The sequence below is a fragment of the Lutjanus erythropterus genome, chromosome 12, assembly GCF_056507025.1.
Source record: "Lutjanus erythropterus isolate fLutEry1 chromosome 12, fLutEry1.hap2, whole genome shotgun sequence".
NCBI classification, from domain to species: domain Eukaryota; kingdom Metazoa; phylum Chordata; class Actinopteri; order Lutjaniformes; family Lutjanidae; genus Lutjanus; species Lutjanus erythropterus.
In genome coordinates this window covers 39,104,343-39,124,404 of record NC_139328.1, presented here as the reverse complement: position 1 = coordinate 39,124,404, position 20,062 = coordinate 39,104,343, and the positions used below count along the sequence as shown (strand labels likewise).

General features: G+C 38.3%; 1 protein-coding gene across 3 annotated transcripts in view; it reads right to left on the bottom strand.

Annotated features, from left to right (window-relative positions):
* LOC146318480 (epidermal retinol dehydrogenase 2-like) overlaps nt 1-20,062 on the bottom strand; it is a 57,478-nt gene that overhangs the window by 10,619 nt on the left and 26,797 nt on the right. Inside the window, exons 6-7 of one of the 3 annotated variants that reach the window (XM_084732679.1) lie at nt 17,234-17,359; nt 5,648-7,429 (exon numbers count right to left, since the gene is read on the bottom strand). In XM_084732679.1, the coding sequence (XP_084588805.1) occupies nt 7,327-7,429; nt 17,234-17,359 (229 nt within the window). In that variant the 3' untranslated portion in view covers nt 5,648-7,326. Of the gene's footprint in view, nt 1-5,647; nt 7,430-16,616; nt 16,823-17,233; nt 17,360-20,062 lie in introns of those variants that run through there. The other 2 variants (XM_084732681.1, XM_084732680.1) reach the window with 2 other exon arrangements.

Here is a 20,062-nt window from a genome sequence, read left to right as displayed (position 1 = left end):
AACAATGAAAAGTTTGGCAGGTTTAGCAACAGTAACTCAGGAGGGTGGGGCTTAATGAAGGGTCAATTCCTAGTAACAGCTCTACACATATCTGAAATACTAGTCATGATTTATCTCACACAAAGTGTATCTTGCGCACACGATTGCACATTAAACAGCAGTAGAAATCACACCATTGTCAGTAGTGTGCACTTGTAATTGATTTGTTCAGCTAAAGAAACAGCTCCTGACAGGGACATTATGTTTCATGAGCTGTATCTGGCCAGATACTTGTGACCACTGCCATTAAAACACCCAGTGTCTCCATAAAACTGATGGCCTTCGATGGCTCCATGCTGTGGCTGTATAAAAGGCAGCTTGAGGCCTGAAGGTCATAAACAGTCAGTAGATACAGAGCAGCCAGCTGATTTACTTCTTGTATTATGTCTCTGTTGTTTCTGCTGGCTGTTTGCACTCAGTCATGCTCTGCATTTGGAGATGTTTAAAAATGTATCACTGTAGATCACTGCAGCAATTTTGTTCCCACATCTATGAATTCATCCATGTATTTATTGATCCATTAATCTTCTCTTCTGTTGGGGGCGGGGAGCATGAAGGTAGAGCAGCATCTGGCTCCATACTTGAATGGTAACAGCATGACTGGACTGTGCATCTATTCAGACTAACTTTATAAATAGATCTTTTAAATGTTTTACAGGAATGACACCACCCGGCTGGGGAATCTCATTTCCCCAGACTTTAGCAATACCCTCTCAACTACAGTATTATTAGCAGAGAGAACCCCCTTTACTTACAACTCTATATGGACACTGTGTGTATGGATATCTGTCAGAGTGAAGACACTGGCACCATATCAAACTACAAGACCTGAGCAATCGATTGCTACCAACCATGACATGCCAAAAACTAACTTGAAAACTGAGCCAATCCCAACAACAGAAATGCTCACCATCTTATCAACAAAAAGTGAAATTCTGACAAATCTCCAAAGGACAGTTTCTGATACCAAATCACAACATACATTTTTCTGTTGTGTTCCTCAAAGTCTTGGTGTCTTAATGTGGTATTGTGACCATTTCCATGTGCAACAAATGTGTGTAATAAATGGTCTCAACCCAAAAACTGCTGCAACAACTTGTGAGACATGATACAGCATCATGGAAATAACATCACATACTCCAATCATCATGTTCTAAACTACTTATACAGCCTAAACTTTGAAAATACAAATAGAAGCCGAACCAAAACACAATGTTTAATCATAACAGATTTATGAACAGATAAACTTGATAGTGCGGAGCTGCATCTCAAATTATTCTTCAGGTTCCAGTTTTCAGATGATGTATACCACTTCTATGTGGTACATACTGTTGACCTGGTCAGGTGAGTCTCTTGTAAATTTAATGAACCCATTTGTGTGAGACTATTTTGTGCACACAAATGCAGAGCCTCTTATTCATACCAGTTCAGTTTTTCCCCAAGAATTTTTCCAGGCCTGATGGCACACATCAAAAAACCCCTAAACAAACGAGGTACGCAGAATGGCATATTGATACATTCTGCAATTTATATGTGCAATCAATTTTTTGTTCGTTCAGTATTTTCCAGAAATCAAACAAAGAGAAAACAAGATGAGGATAACTTAATAAGCTGCATTTATCGCATGAAAATAAGTTGTGTATGACTTTGGTAAAACATTAGCACATAATGAACACAGTGTGCATGAAAAACAGATTGATTGATCAATTGATTTACAAATGAATGTATATTTTATTTTGGTCTGGTGGCCCATCAAGCCTGTACCATAATAAGGGAAATAGTTGCAGTTCCAGTCTGGATGCTGTCATTACCTTTGCAGCCACTGGCACCAGGCCAAGTTTCCAATCCCATATGCTTTCATTGATTGCTACTGTCCACATTATATAAAGTCTGATGTTCTGTTTGGTGCCTACTGGTGTGCTCAGTCAGTTGTGTGATTAATTAGATCTGGGTGGGTTGCTTTTAATTTCCTGTTATTGTCCTTTCACTGTTTATTTCCTCTCTTTAAAGTCCCTGCTTGTGATAAAAGGTTGTATAAATGAATTAACTTGGGTCACCAAATGGAGGGCATTTAGAGTAAAGGGAAATGCTTTTAGAAGTGAAGTGAAAATTGAAAAAGGTGTACACTACTCTGACACCGCTCAGTGAATCACTGCACACTGATGGAGTTGGTTATATAAAAGGTCTGGTTGTGATGGCATCAGGTTACATTTTCTCATTTATCAACACTGCACAGTTGTGTCATAACATGACTGTTTCAAACTGAATGTTGGATTTATCAATTTGTAGTGATGAGTCCATGTCAGCAGGCACAGTGTTGACCAGGCTTTTTCACTGCACTGAGTACAAAGAGAAAAGCAAAGACTACAGAGACTGAATGCACCAAAAGAAACTGAGATGATGACCTTAGAAGCCTGTTTTTCTGAACACAACAAACCACACGTATTTTTCTTCTTTTTTCTTTTATAACTTTTCTGTAACATATTGACAGAAATGCTCTGAATATAGTCAAGATAGTCAGTCTTTTAATTTATCAAGTGACTCCACATTATAGCTACTGCAATTACAGCTACAGTTCAATTTGAAAAGCTCATTTGTGATAATGTAAAGACTTGTTGGAGTTAAGACACAGCATTAGGAAAAGCATCCACACAACTCCAGTCTCTACAATATTCATTTGTGGAGACAAGCCTTTGGTAAGGGACCTTATAGTTGGTGCTTAAAAAGGCCACCAAAGCTTGCTTTAATGAACCTATATTGCAGATCAACCTTTTTTGTCTCTTAGAGTGAAGATAGTGGCATCATATGAAACTAAAAGACCTGATATTTTTAAAGGCAAACTTAAGACCCACCTTTTTAGTCTGGCTTTTAACTAAATTTCTAATTGTATCAATTTTTAGGTATTTTATTCATTCTATTCCATTTAATAATTGTCAAATATTTAATATTCTTTTATCTTATGTATTTATTTATTTCTGTTTTTATTATTCATACTTTCATTGTTTTAATATTTCAAATTTATCTCCTGTGTTTCCTCATCTAATTTCTATCTAATTTCCTCATTATCATGATGTAACATGAGTGCTGATCGTATGGGTTTGTGTGATCCTGTGTGTGGGTGTGTGGGCGGGGTTGGGGGTGGGGGGGGTATTCTCTTAGCTATGATTGTAAAGCACTTTGTGCTACAATTCCTTTTGTATGAAAAGTGCTATACAAATAAAGTTATTATTATTATTATTATTATTATTATTGTTATTACGGAGTCCACTGGCACCAACCATATCATGACCATTTTCAAAGGAGTTCCTTGACCTCTGACCTCATATCTGAATGAAAATAGGTCATATGGCCCCTCCCTGTCTGAGACTGAAAGTAGACAGTTCTTCCCACTGTAAGTGCTGTGTAATACCCTCAGATTTAAAGTCTTACCCAATTCAGTCTCCCCAGATCCCAGTCAGTCTCTCCAACATAGCGAAGAAGATATCCCAAGCTTGTCACTTGAATGTCTACTTTAATTCTGAATCCTGTATTTGGAATAAACCAAGGTTATGAATCGGTAAACACTTATTTGTATGGAAGGACTGAGTAGAGAAAGGAATTATAACATTAGCAGACCTATATGAGGGAGGTGATCTAAAGACATCTGAGACGTTGGCTACTGAATACGACCTGCCCAGAAGTCGGTTGTGGAAGTATTTACAACTATGACACTTGCTTGTACACATTATAGATCAGATCTTCTCTTTCAGATTACAAAGGTTATGGGTCCGGGACATGAGACGTATTTATGATACAATGATTTTCTAGCAGACAGTTATTGTATCTTATGTTCTTAAGTTAACTTAGTCAGCAGACTGGAACGCTGACATCACAAAGAAAGAGTGGAATCATATTAGGAGGAAACATTAGGAGGGTATCAAGAGACATCAAAATCAGATTAATCCAGTTTAAAATTCTTCACTCCACTTTTATTGGACCCCCTCCAGGCTGTTCAGACTCATACTGAAGGACAGTGCTGACTGTTGGAAGTGCTGCAGCTCTGAAGGAACTCTTATTCATCTATTCTGGGAATGTCCCATGATTCAAAGCTATTGGCTAAAGGTTCATGATCGCATAAAAAACATTACTCGAACCAATTTTGACTTCTGGCCGAAACTATACGTTCTCAGTGACCCCCAGCTGACATCTCATCATGGAGCCAAGGCCTTTATTCAGACTAGCATAAAATTCTAATGAGAAACTGAAGGAACCCAGGTTAGCTCTCCTTTTAGGAACGGTTCACAGAGTTGGCAAAAGTGGCATCATATGAACAAATTTCTTTCAGCTTTAATAGTAAGACTGAGAAATATATGGCAAAGTGGAGAGACTACTTGGAGTACAAGGTGAATGTGGACAGGTCTTTAAGTAAGAAACACACCATGTAAATACTGACATTCTTACTGGGACAGAAAATTACTCTGTTGAATGTGAATTAGATTATGGTGCATACAAATTTATAAATAATTTGATTTATTTGATATTTCATTTTGTTCTCTATTTTAGTTTCTTTTTTGTTGGTTTGTTTTGGATGTTTATTTAAATTTAATTTGATACTAGTGTCTTATTGTATTATCTTATACATATTGGAGTCATTTGATTTATTATTTATTAGGCACATTGACCAAAATGTGACGAGTCTCTCTTTTACAGACATGTCCACTTAATGTTAATCCCATTCAGTTTGGGCTGAAAAAAAAAAACATGCTTTTTGGTATATTTTAGGTATAAATGTGTTATTTTCACCTATTCTATTTGAATATTTCTGCATACTGGGGGAACTGCAGAAATTGGGTCAGACTGGACAGCTGAGATTCTTGTGGATTCAATGAGCCCATTTTTTTTTCATGTGTGATGATGTTAGCTTCAATAGCCACTTCATTTCAGTGAGACCACTTTTTTGAAACTTTACCTCACTGTATAAAATGACCTGTAGTGACCTCTAGGATAATGCCAGCCTCATGAAATTTTTGTGACAACAGTTTTTAATAATCACAACAATGGTGTTCTCAAAGGTCTTGGTGTCTTGATGTGGTATTTTATTGTTTTTGACCATTTCTAGTAATTCTTCAGGTGTCAAAATGGTTGAATTGTGCATCAAGGCTGTGTAATAAATGGCATTAACCCAAAAATGATATGATAGAGCATGGAAATGACCATCACATAATGTTATAAGCCTTTACATAATCTAAACTTTGAAAGTGTGAATAAAAACCTAACTAAAACACAATGTTTATTACAGATTTATGACTGGAGAAACTGCAAAGCTTTTAGATGATGAATACTGCTTCTATGTGGTATATACTGTTGACTGCTATCTCCCTCTAAAGATTCCCTGTCCCAGCCTTAAAAAAGACAAATATTGGTCTATGGTAGGGAGGGGGTTAATGAGATGTGAGCATCGGCTTTATTGTGTACACATAAATCAGATTCATGACAAACTTAATCTTTATTAAATACTTCTTAATATCTGCATTTGCCAGACAATTGACCAACCAGACACAATAATTAGACATGTTTTAGTGTTGAAATGTTCACTTAAAGTTAGTCAAGTGACACTGCAAAAGCACCATGAAATATAACAGACCTTTATTCAACTGACACTCACACTCAATCAAAGCCAGTATAAGCTTTTGCAGAAGCAGACAAGTTGTCTGCAGAGTCATGATGACACATCACCTGGAGCTACAGACACAGTAACAAGTGACTTAACAGATACTCAGAATATGCGAGCTTTAATGCCCGGAGGAGCATCATCACTCCAGAGTACAGGAACCTGCCCGAGTACAAACAAACAACAAACCCTCATACTGTCTGCAGACACAACGATACAGAAATCACTTCCTCTCCCTTTGTCTCCTGATGACAAAAACAGGTTCAGTTTGTCTCCAGGACACAGTGAGAGCTGTCTATGTCTAAAAACACACTGAACTGAGTTTAAAGGTCAAAGAGAAATCACGCAGTCAACTCTGCTCTGCAGTGCACTGTCCCCATAAATCAATACAGAACAATAACCCTGGTGATAGGATCCCTCTGAAAAGCTGTCCTGAGGCTGAGAGACTACTTTATGCTAACACCACAACCACCATCATCATATCTGAGCTCCACATATTACACGCAAAGTTGATACAAAGTGCATCAGTGCAAAAGAGTCAGTCCTTAAAGGGTTTCTAAAGGTAATTACAACTGTCTTTATTCGTTCAATAGTTAATTGTTGAGATCTGAGAGCAAGGTAACATCACTAACAAGAAATTCACCAGGGCTAAAAAACACACTTTTATATGAAAGGTGAAAGTTCAAGTTATTACCTAAACAGCAGTCAGTATGCAGACCCATGTCCTGCTTCAGCTTTGACATACTGTAGTTGTCATGCACTAAAGCTGTCCCTCTCTACAAAAAATAATTTACAAAGAGAATCAGGTGGAATTTATTCACATGTGATCAATGTAGTCTGTTTAGAACTGATGTGGCTCCTTTCATTTGTAGTCACAGTAATGTTACGGTAAGCAGATTATATATTTAAAAACTAAGTAAACTGCTTTCCTTTGTTTATCGATTATCCATATATTCTATTGAATCCAAACTCCTTCCACAACATGGTTCAATAGTTCGCCTCCATTTTGCAAAAACAATCGGCTAATTTACTGATAAAGCAACAGGTTATGCAACAGATCAGTTTTTAATTTTATGAACGCAACCTACTGCACTGTATAAGATATGAACTTGTCATGTGGACAGATCTGATATTTCCACATCAAAATGGCAGTTCAAATTTTGGATGAAGAAAGTGTGAAATCAGGGATTATAGGTGACATTTTGTCGGTGCTCACTTTCAAGTTTACTGACAATACAATGATTTAGATCATCTGAATAAAGTGGATGAACTGTTGGCTTGTTTACAGCCTAACTGATTGCCTATCCATCAGATTTCATTGTAGGGATGTTACTGTGTTCCCACACCTCTGCAGTTGCTTTTATGAATACAAAATTATTTTGATGGATATGAAGGGTGGCCAAAGCTGCTAAAATAAGACCTAAGTTGTAATAAACCTGAACAGCCAAAGATAAGTAACACATTAGTGTAAAGTGGTGGTATATGTTACCTGTGGAGTACATTTGGCTGCCACATCCACCACTATACACATAAAATAACATACAAATGTGCTTGATTGCAGTGCCAATACGTGCACACATGCAAGGAAGTAGTTCAAAATGTCTGCAGAGAACCATGGTAATAATGTTGAACGTATGCTAGTGCTGTTTGCAGTGCAGACTGAGGTTAGTGTTGCAGTCTACTTGGACTGAGAGTCCCAGGTAAGAGCCGAGGAGGGAGGTCAGCTTCCACTGCAGAACACTGAGGAGGATGATGGAGGGACAGGATGAGGCCAACGAGAAACAGAGAAAAGACTCAATTCTGACTAACCGCAGGCAGCACATTCAGCATTTTAATTCACCCATATGCATTATCTCTGTCAAATGGACTAATGGCAGTGGGTAAAGTTAAAATCATACATCTTATACACAACAGGTTGAAAAACTATATGTATCAGTCATGTCTCCCAGTGCTTGCTAGGTCAGGAGTTGTCTTGATTTGAATAAGTAATAAGAAAATTCCTCTTAGAAGTGTGACAATTAATTGATTAATCGGTTGTTAAATAAATTATTAATTATTAATTATTAACTATTCTGATAATCAGTTAACCAGTTTCAGTCATTTTTTTAAGAAGACGAGGTGCAAATTCTCTGATTTCAGCTTCTTAAATGTGAATATCTTCTGATTTCTTTACTCCCCTATGAGACCAAACTGAATATCTTTAGGTTGTGACAAGACATTTGAGGACGTCATGTCAGGGTAAGGGAAACACTGATCAACATTTTTCACCTTTTTCTGACATTTTATAAACCAAATAACTAATCAGTAAATCAAGAAAATGATTGACAGACTAAAGACAATCATTAGTTGTGGCCCTAATAGAAATATTATAGGAATACTACAGTCAGCAGTGTGTCTCTATGATCTCGCTCCTCTACGACTACACCCTGTTACTCGTCACTTTTAATAATGACTGCTCTATAGAGTAGTGTCTCGGGGTGTAACAATTCATGCCTGCATCAGATTCATCGGCCTTAAATATGTAAGATACGAGTGCATCAGTTCAGACGGCCTGTATCGGTATAAAGTTGAATGTGAATCGGAAAAAAAATCAATGCAGCAGTAGTACATCGACATCTCATTAGGACGTGCATAAGTTTCATTTTAGGCATCAATATACTGCTGCTGTAACTTTCCTCAATTTTATCTATTAACCTGACTGCCTGCACCGCTCTTGCTGAACACCTGCTGCTGTGCTCACACAAAACAAGCACTCCTCCCTAGCTCTCCTGTGTCTCCTCTTCATTTCCTCAAAACAGACAGTGAAAAAACTGACATCACATCACATCACACCACCAAACATTCATAACACACGAGTAGGGATGTCCCGATACAACTTTTTCACTTCTGATACGATACCGATATTGCAGCCTTGAGTACTGGCCGATACCAATATCGATCCGATACGATATCAGCACGAATCATACATACTTTTATTACTTATTTTGTAGTGTGGAATGTTAGAAAAGGTTTGATCAAGTGATGTTACTCAAACAGAGAACAATAGTCAGCAACCATATCGGACCGATATCCGATATCAATATCGGATCGGGACACCCCTACACGCAAGTGTGGAATAAATTTGGGTTTTTATAAGAAAATGAGAAATACTGCTACAAATCATTCATGCAAAAGGTGTTGAACAGCAGATTACAGAGACATGAGTCTGACCCACAGAGACATCATGTTTTCTGAAGTGGGACCATTGAAAAATACTTTGGGAAACACTGCTATAGAGTATAGAGGCTACAATATAGTATAAAATTGAGTACTTTCAGTTTACAGTTTTGGAGAATAGTTTAGATCCTTAATGAAACTGACAGAAAGGAAACAACTCCTCTGCCCACACTCTGCTCTAAGGGATGGAGATGGCAGATGGTGGCAGGTTAGCAAGGGGGATGTATTTTGGTTATTTTGCTACAAGGGGATGACATTCCCCCCAAAATCACCTACTGTTCCCACATCCTCTCAAGGATGTTGGTTCCGGTACTGTCTGTCTGTCATGTCTTTTTATTTCATAACAATGAACATTAATAGTAATTTTTCATTCTGGTATTGTTGGAAATCTGAATCCTTTGTCAAACCTAACACTAGTTCTTTCACACAAACTTTAATGCAGCTTCTGGCCAGGAGAGACTGCAAAAACATTCCCATAGATGATCCAGTTTAATACATTTTCAAATGAATTACGATCAGGTGATAATATATTTGTATTTGGCATGTTAGTGGGCGATGTGTCTGGTATGTTATAGGTGTTTTATTATTTGGTTCTGATGGACACATTTTAACAACACAAGATGGACTGCCATGAGCTATACCTCAGATAGTCATGATGTCAACAGTATGAGACCTGATGATTTTGGTGATTCTCTAACTTTCCATCCAGCCCTGTCACAAGGTCAGTTTGTCCAGTACACTGATTTACCGATCCATTGATTTGGTTTTTTGTACAGTGAGTATTTCAGCCTCACTGAGCTGCTGGTGTAACAGCATCCTTATTATGTAGATTATCTTGGTGAATTTATGTTAACTGAATTTAACTGGATGAGAAAGTAAATTTTATATTTAAAAAGCACGTAACAAATCTGTAATGGAGAGATTACTGCACATTTGTGATACAGCCCACTGAAACTGGCAGGTGATTCAGTCCATCAATCCATGAAAGAAGGTTTACTTTCAAGTAAATAAACTAGAAATTCAGCTACAAATGTTGTCATACAAAGGAGGTTACCAATTAGCAGGTAAGCATCAGTAATAAAAAGGTCTGACAAGAAGGGTTTTATTAAAACATAAAGCCCCTGATGTGCCACACAGCCTGAACTACACAAGCAAACACAGACGCTGTCGCAGCTGGTATTGTGTTCACCTTGTGAGTGTGAGTGAGTGAGTGAGTGAGTGAGTGAGTGAGTGAGTGAGTGAGTGAGTGTGTGTGTGTGTGTGTGTGTGTGTGTGTGTGTGTGTGTGTGTGTGTGTGTGTGTGTGTGTGTGTGTACGGGTGCCAATTTATGGTTAAAAGTGAAGGTGCAAGATTAGTATGGCTGGGACATTTTAAATACATCAACATTTGAAGTGAGTGACAGATAAACCCTAACAAAGAGAAACCATTTACTGCATTCTGCCTTTAAAAACTGAGTATAGGTGATAATCAGTCTGATCAGTCACCATCAGTATTAAAATACACACATTATGAAACCAACCTTATCAAACTTTAGCCGTTACCTAGTATTTCTGCAGTTGTGACAAAATGTAAACATGGCACACCAAACTCCTTTTATGTAAAATGAGATATTAACAATAATTTATTTGTCCATAAAAACCCACAATGCTAGAAACACAAGATAAAGAGCATCATATGTCGACAGTCTTCTTGTCAATTTGGCATCAATATAATCCATAAGATAAACTGAATATCTGTACAAAATTTACATTTTGGATTTTGCCGCATCAACTCTAACAGCCCCCACTGGTTAGTTGTGATATTTTAGTGGGAGAAGGCTGAGGGAGTGAGACATGACCAGTTTCAAAAATTATGATTTCTCAATAATGAAGTGCTGGTTGGTAGATCAGGTACATGCGTAAGTAAACACAACTCATAACACTGTTAATTCACCGTCTGTTGTGTGTGTGATGGAATTTTGGCTGTTAAAGTAACTACTTGTTTTGCTGCTTCCTGTTAAATGCTGGAAAGAGCGCAGCTATTTTCCAATAATATTAAATGTTTTTGATTTTATTGGAGCACCAAGATTTTTTTTTCCTCCCCTGTAGCTGCAAAAATTTTGCCTTAATGCAGTAAAAACTGGGGCTGCAGATCACATTTGCTCCTCCAAGTCTAAATGGTGGGGGCGCATCTGCTATGTTTGCTCCATGGCTCAGTCGCCTGTGTGTGTGTGTGTGTGTGCGTGGATGCATGGGTGCGTGGGTGCTTGTATGTATGTGTCATCATGGCAAAATGTGGTCCTGAAGACACCTACAGTAGTGGCAACTAGCACAGAAACAGTCAGGTAGTTAGATAAACATGACAGAGTTTGAAGATGGGTGTGGTCTGTCAGATGTAATAATATGGTCATGAAAAGAACACTGGGAACAAACAGAAGCTCATCAACACAGATGGACATGCAGGTTGTGTTGTGGATGATTGATGCCACAGAGGTACAGGCTGAAAATTACCACAGCCCTGAATCAAACCCCCTGTGACCCCTCTGAGTTAGTACTGGACGTCATGAGCAGCAAAATGAAAGTCATGGTCAGGGCTGCCAATACAGGAGCAATTGTAACCAAAGCCATTGCACTAAAACACATTATGTGCTGTAATAGACACAAATCACAAAGCCCTGGTCGATGGAAAATGTTTGGATGAGTCATCCTCCACCCTTTGATAAAACCCCCTCAGTGTAAGACATTAAACTGCCAGGAATTTGTCATTTAAACACTAAAATGCACAATAGGTTACTACAGTATAGTGTGCATATATAACTGAATGATTTATAAAACAGTCAAATTAGAATTGCAAATTAATCTTAAGTAAAATTCAGTCAGTTTCTCAGTTTGATGATTCTGGTCCTTGATGTCACATACAGAATACATTGCCCTTTTAGAAAACTACAGGTCAACGATTATTGGCTCCAGTATCCAGCATTTTTGTAAACCTGTACAGTTATTTTTTCCCTCATAGTGCTGATAAAATTAATTAATTTTAAAAATATGCTGCCTTGGCTCTGATGGAGTCACCTGTCTCTGTAGTCACCACTCTTTAGTGTCAATGTCCTGCCAACAACACACTGCAGTTGGTTACATGTCATGAATAATAGCCAATCAACACTGAAGGCTGCTGTGCCACAGACAGGCGAAGAGTAACCCCGAATGTATCGCGGCACGCAGAGAAATAGAACCCATTCTAGTCAATGCTGTAATTTACACCAGAAGCGCCGCGGTGCGTCTCAGCAGCGTCCCAGAAACGGCTCGGCGCTCCGCTCTGTGGAGAAGCGAGTCTATTTTCGACGGATGGTGCATCAATTGACACAGAGCTGGTCGAACGGGCAGGAAGTCAGGCACGGAAAACAGGGGAGAATCCGGTTGATTTTCAAAATAAAAGACCCCGTGCAGACTCGCGATCATAAAGACAGACAGAAAATAAACAATTTAAGTTTTAATTTAATTTAATTCTATGTAGCCTGCTTATCCATGGTAGAAGCACAAAGAGCAAGGAAAGAGTACTTAATCAACAAAATCAGAGCAAGTAAACATTATCAGACGGGCAAAACGCTCCGCTGCTGAAACGCTGCTGGTGGAAATTGAAGTCGCGTGCATGACGGAACAAAACCGCGGCGCGGGCACGCCTGGTGTAAATTACGGGTAACAGCTACTCTGGTGAGCGAGTGGAGCTCTGTGTTGAAGTTGAGGCAGCAGACATTCCTGAGGTTACAATAAACACCAAAATCTAATGATCTGTTTCTATAATGACCAGCAGGAACAGTTTCCCAGTTTGACCACTGAAAACTCCCAAATTGGAATTTTAGCTGGGAAGTGGACAGCTGTAGGTAAGCTTGCATTGATGGTGCATTAACTATATCTACTGCTACATTTGACAAAATCATGTAGATGCTATTTGGAATAGTGTGACTTAATGACACATTAGCAAAAAATAGGCAAAGGGGCATCAACAAACAAACCATAAAGCATACAGGGTCATCATCCAGAGAGGGGTCAAAGTACAACACAGACACTAATGCCCGCCTACCTGATTGTGACTTGATAAAACACTTACTTCTGAGAGTGAAACACAGTTTAGTTAGTTAGTGATACGGTGCTGACATTTATGTTTCAAACTGTAAACAGTCTCTTTTAAATGAAATACATAATAAAATTAAAAATAAAGAGTACTCTTTTCTATTATATTTCCAGGATATAAATATCAAACCTATGATGATGATTTACAAACCTGAAGGCCAAATGCAATTATACTTTAAGACCACCTCTTCTAGTCAGGCTGACCTGTGACCCTTCACATGACAACTTTTAGGGTGGTGTCAGGGAGCAGTGGGCGGGGTGTGTGTCTCACAGCAAACAAGGGTGTGGATGAGAGGCAGCCATACGTAACATCTGACAACCAACCCTCCCCCTTTAGGTGAAAACAGTGTTGCTTTTGCCAACGAAAATTATGACGAAATATCGTCGTAAACGAACCTTTACCACATGACGAAAACGAGACGAGACAAAACGTAAATTGTGGTTATGTGACGATAACTGTAATAAAATATATGATGCATTATTGTTGACGAATAAAAACGAGATGAAATTTGGTTTACGAAATAAAAACTCTGCTAAAATGTCTCTTCATTTTCGTTGACCAAAATGAGACGAGAAAAAATAACGTTTTAATGTTTAGTCACGTTTATTATTTTGCAGTGTTTCTGTTTTCTATGCTGTGTGTCGCACTGCGCTGACGCAGGCGACGTCACTTCCAATCCCCACTCGCGGCATTATTTAGATGCAGCTGTGGTGGGATCATGGCCGGGCAGCCGGGGAGAAAACGAAGACATGATATATGGACATACTTTGAGTGCAAACAAGTGGAAAACAAAACGGAATGTGTTGGTTTGGTTTTGTCTATACCAGGGGTCCCTAACAGGCGGACCGCGGTCCGAGTCCGGACCCAACCGCCGTCCTATACGGACCCGGCCCTATATCCAATAAATTATTAATAGATTTTACATTTTGATGGGACGCTTCTATTTTAACTGGCGCAACTTTTCTAGTCTTTCCGGCGCTGGTTTATCTGATCAGGAAACGCACAGACCAACTGCAGAGAAGCTGCGTGTGGAGGAGACTGTTGTTAATGACAGAGTTTATTACAACAGAAACTAACGTGATGGTTAATGACATCGACATCAACCAGATGTACTTATAAAATTTAACAACTGTATAAGGAGGCCTATACGTAAAACAGGAGAGTCTGTGTTTCTCTGTGAGAAACTTTCAGATCTTCTCACAGCAGAGTGAACAGGTGAGGGAGGAGAGGAGGGCAGACTGATCATTAATCAATCACTGTTACCGTCATCCTCTTGAACTGATTAAAAAAATAAAAATGACAAAACTGGTGACAAACCAAACCTGGATGTCCACACAATTAAAGTCTTTGTGTGAAACACTGCAGAGTGTAACATTGTGCTGTTTACAGACAGTCTGCTGTCTGTAGTTTGACAGAGACAGAGAGGGTCGTGTCTAGAAGGGAACAATAGACCTGCGAAAGATCGCGTGTGTTTGATTATTTTAGTAGAAATAACGAACACAAATATCACGAGAGTTGTACAAATAAAGAGTTACCTTCTAGACACAACCGAAAAAGGTGCGCAGCTCCAAAAATAGAAAATCATGTTGTGGTGTCGATGTTTTTAATGTGGCGGGCCGCCATAAATAAAACACTATTCACTGATCCACAGAGAGTCACTGAAACACTGATCACTGACCTGCTGTGATGGAAAAAATACTCACATTCTTTACTTAGGTATTTTTACATTTGTGGTATTAGTGTTTTTACTTAATTACAATTAAAAAATTGTGCATGTTATCGTTTCCTTTTTTGAAAAATCAACATTTTTATTGCTGTTGTTGTACTTTAATGGTATTCTTATTGGTATTTTTTGATGACTAAATACAGACGTGCAAAGGTGTCATGTTGGTAAACCAGTCCTCTGTCCTCTGGGGGTCTGGGAGCGTCTGTCCTGCTCCAGAAGAAAAATGTTGTGATTTTAACATGTTAACAAAACATTCTGGTGACTGTTTCAGTTAAAAGAGTTAGTTCCATCTTCTGTTTGTGGTTTCTGCAGACATTACTACCTTTACTTTTACCTTTGTACTTGGAAAAAAAGTAGAAAGTAAAGTAAAAACAGTAAAAGTAAATCTACAGTAAAAGTAAAGTTACTTTACTGAGTATTTTTACTTTAGTAATTTATAGTTGTTCATTTAATAGACCTGTCTTATCTTCTCTTTTGTATATTTCCATTGTTCTTAAATAAAGCAAAAGCAATGTAATAGAAAAAATGCAGAACACGCAATATTTCTTATCTGATTACTCGATTAATCACCAGACGTTGATACAACTACTACACTACTTCAGTATATATCACTCTCATAACACAAGTTAGACATTATGATGTTTTGGACCTTTGCTTTAGGAAATTTTCTCTAACTGGACCTCTTTGAATTTTAGTTGGTCTATACTATACTAGGAAATTATACTATATTGATTGGGTTGAATAGAATTACATTACTAAAAAGAGAGTAAAATACAATTTTCATTGACTAAAACTACACTAAAATATCATCAGTTTTTGTCGACTAAAACTAGACGAAAATAGTCATGGGTTATTCTGACTAAAATCAGACTAAAATGCTCAGACTTTTAGTAGACTAAAACTTGACTGGACAAAAAAGAGCATGAAGGTGACTAAAACTAATAAAAACTAAAATGACAGTTTGACACAAAGACTAGACTAAAACTAAAATCAAAATAGGCCACCAAAAACAACACTAGGTGAAAACAAGCACTGTAAAAGCAGTCAGATAGTATGTATGTCAGTAGCAACCTTTGCATCACAAGGCCTTTAAAGGGATAGTTCACCCAAAAATGAAAATTCAGTCATTATCTACTTACCCTTATGTCGACTAAAGGTCGCGTTTAGTTTTTTAGTCCACAAAACACTGCTTGAGTTTCACAGGAAAACAGTGCTCCAAACAATTTAAGTGTATGGAGACCAATTTTCAAATGTAAAAAGCAATAGAATAAAAACATAAAATGCCTCCATACTACTTTGTCTGGTGTAATACAAGCCCCAACCTGCCAAGTTGACTAAAATAGTTACTTACACCACGTTTTTAGTCTGAATCTTCACTGTTGATCCTTAACTTGGAGACTTGTTCACATGCACACTGTCTGTGAACTGTGTGTGTGTGTGTGTAGTGACAGTGTGTAAACGGCATGTTGAGACTTCAGAAAACTTGGATTATGCCAGACAAGCAGGATGGAGGCATTTTATGCTTTGTTTTCAGTTAGTTTTATGTCAGATTCATTCGCTTTGATAGAGAAAATTCTGAAAAGACACATATTTTTTTTGTTTTTGATTTTTTTTTTCTGTGTAACACCACTAATTGTTGATCTTCAATTGTTGAAAGACATAGTATCATCGTTCACCTGACTGACCAGAGGATGTGGGATCCTAATAGCCAGTGACACAGTTTTCTTATTTTAATGTGTTTAAATTAGCAAAGGCTCAGCCAAATTAGAGTGGTTGTTTTCATCTAATGAGGGGCAGGGACATGATCTAGGAGCAAATGACCCAGATGGGCTGCTCTCATCTATGAAAAAAGAAAATACAAGTCTGAGAGATCTCACCCTCTTTACTCAGGACACCATGTACTTTACTGCTATGATACAACAACCAGTAATAGGAATTATGTACTTGATGTTATTTAGTTCATATCAACACTGGCAATGTTGAGCTAAAACCCATCAGGAGCATGAAAGCCAGCAGCACCAGAGTAAAGCTTCAAACCACAGTTGGAAGCCTTCACCATCACACCGTGTGGTCAGATAAACTACATTAGGTTCAAAGAGACACAGGATATTCATGAGTGACATGCACAAGAGCAAGATTCATAACAGCTGCCAAGATCAGCCAACAAGCTGCTTATGTCTCACCTAAAGTCAATTTATTATAAACTTACTTACTGCTTAATTTGCCAAAACGTCTAAGTGTAAGAATATTTCAGTAACTAAGTTACTAAGTAAGTATCTGATTCTTCAGATTTGTTAAGTGAACCCAAAGAAGCTGAATATGAAAAACTGCTGTTTTTCCTAATTTTTTAGATTAAAAAAGGGATTTAAGCATTTTTCTTGTTGAGGATGTTAAGCTCATATAATGTGACAAAGGTAGTGTGGCAGAAGCACATGTGGTGTGAGAGAGGTGAGTGCAGTTACATGGAAGAGAGGAGAAAAGGCAGACTAACTTCTTGAGAGCTGCGATGAGGTACATGCTCTTGGGCAGCAGCAGGTACACCTGGTCAGTAAGCACAGCATGGATGATCTTCTTAGCTACATGGTCTGGATTCAGGATTGGGAGCATTGTTGGCCACCTGAGAAAAGACAAGAGGAAGAATTAAATAAAAATAAAACTGCCAACAGCGCTGAACCACTTACCAACAGTTGTGGCTTGGTAGATCTCTTTAAAATGGCATTTCTGTACAATAAAGTCAAGTTGACTGCTGATTTTACAGTCAGTTAAATGTTATGCACATTAAATCTTAAAATTATTCTGGACTGAAGCCTGGGCACAACAACTGATTCATTGATTTTATTGAGTGTGTGATAGGAGACAACATCTATGCATCTGGGACGCCTCACAATGAGCCTCAATCACTAACGTGTGTAGAAATGTTCTGTGTGCAAAAAACGTCATGAACCTTCAGCCAAGTTTGTTATTACCACCATGCATATGTTAGTGAATCAGATTCATTCTAAACTGACTGTTGGGTCCCACAAGAAATGGATTGTGTCTCAAATGAAAAATATAGCGTTTGACATTAAAGTTGATGTGGAAAAAAGAAAAACATACCAGACAAAAAAACAAAGGAGACAGGTATCATACTCTCTTATATTAGGCTGACAGATCAGGACAAGAGCACCTGACCTGTCAGCTCAGTATGAGAGATTTTTCTAAATATCCATAGATGGAATGAGAAATGAAGTTGAAAAGTGATGACATCCAGCAAGGATTTTCACCCAATAACAATAATAATTATTATCTAGCACAATACATTCATAAAATGCAGCACAAAGCGCAGAACTTCAAAAACAGATCACCTTAACATTTATGATAAAATGAAATCCAGTATCGATAGCCATTTCACACACTATTGTCTGTTTACATTCTTGTTCCATGAAGTTGGTCCCTCCTTCCCAATAACATCATGAAGGTTGTCAAAGATGGCAAACTATGATTGGTCGGGGATCAACTTACAGTCTGTTATGTCTGTTGGCTGAGTCACAGCAAGAATCTGGTAGGAGGGAAACAAACTCCTTACTTGATGCACCATTACTGGATTACTGGATATGATGGTGACGTCACATGGCTCCCAACATAGCCACATCTTCAACTCTTGAACCTGGATGTGCAGGACCTTTACCAAACATTTTTGTGACCACATAAACAACAAGGAGTAAAGACCAATGAAGGAGCTCAGTATATGTATAAATGACCTGAGACTAATGATTAGGCCCAACAATTTCCCAAAAGCCATGTTTAACCTTCAGTGAATCGACCACTGCAGAAATATGTGTCTGAAAACTGACTCTGGGTCAGCGGTGTTTGCAAGATACACAGGATGGACACGTAATCACTTACGTAAACGTGGACACCTGTCAGTACCTGGCACAAACAACTCAAAGATAATTTAATCAATTTTAAACAGGCCAAAGTTTTTTCTTTATACAAGGTGTTGTTGTTATTTTAAGGACCTCAAGGTACAGATGAGAGAAGTAGAAAGTGACAGGCCAGGTGTTTGGCGCTGGCGTAAAACATGTGCCTTGTGCCTTCAGGGGGCTGTTGGATGGATGAAGGCAGAGAGACAGAAATAAAGGTGGACATACGGCTCCAAACACCTTTAAAACCTGACCCCAGGACATCAGAGTGGACCACAATGCAACTCTCTGTGTGTGTGTGTGTGTGTGTGTGTGTGTGTGTGTGTGTGTGTGTGTATGTGTGAGTGCATGCATGCATGTGTATGGGTAGAAAGAAATAAAGAAAGACATTGTCAGTCTTGCATGTACCAGTCTGAATTTCATCACAGAGACATCATTATTTTGTGTTTTTGTTGAATAATAAGTAGCTTCTTTGTTGTCTTTTCAGGAACCAATCTATATATAGCTGTTTTCACATATGAACACCATTTAAAATGTCCTGAGAATCCGGTCAGGACAGTGCCCCAATTTGCCCTTTCACACACAGGAGACTGTCATCTGTTTTGTATATATACACACCTCTAAATCTCCAGAATCTTAGAGGAAGCTGCTGATTTGTCAAACATTAATACTGAGGCAGAAGCTGTATAGAACTCAGCCTTAAGCTCTTTCTCCAACAGAACCCTTTCCTAAAGACAGAAAGAGCTAAAGCCAAACAGGAGACAACTGTGTATCAATTAAAGGTCAAGTTTAGTCTCTAAGGGTGACGAAGTTCTCTGTGACGCATGAAACTATATGTAGAAATATGACTGTGGAACTTTAACACAACTACAGCCATCTTTCAGAAAATATGATTCTCTTTTTGTGAAGTTCTCTAACTCTGTTAGAAGATTGTTCTCCACAACGGGCAAGGCTTAAAACCAACACTGAATGCCATGGCCATCATTCCCTCAGTCAGCACTGCATTTAAACACATGCAAACAAGATTACCACATGGGCTCAGGCACATTTCAGAAAACAGTAAATACAGTACGTCCCTGCATCTAAAAATGCAAATTAAGACTACCACGAAAAGTGAAAGCCATGTCACAAGATCCAGAAAAGCTGCAGACTTCTCTGGGCTCGAGGTCAAATGGAACGGACTACCAAAGTGGAAAAGCTTGCTATATTGACAAATCCACATTTCAACAACATCCATGTTTGGAAATCATGGATGTTGTGTGTGTTGCTACCAGCACAAGGTTAACAACCAGCACCTGTGATGTATGGGTTTTTTTTATGTACTTAAGATCAAGATAAGAGTAAAAACAAGGATAAAGCAGTAAATGGGAAAACTGGGGAGAGCAGGATGAATGACAGGGAGGTCAAATGAGAACAGC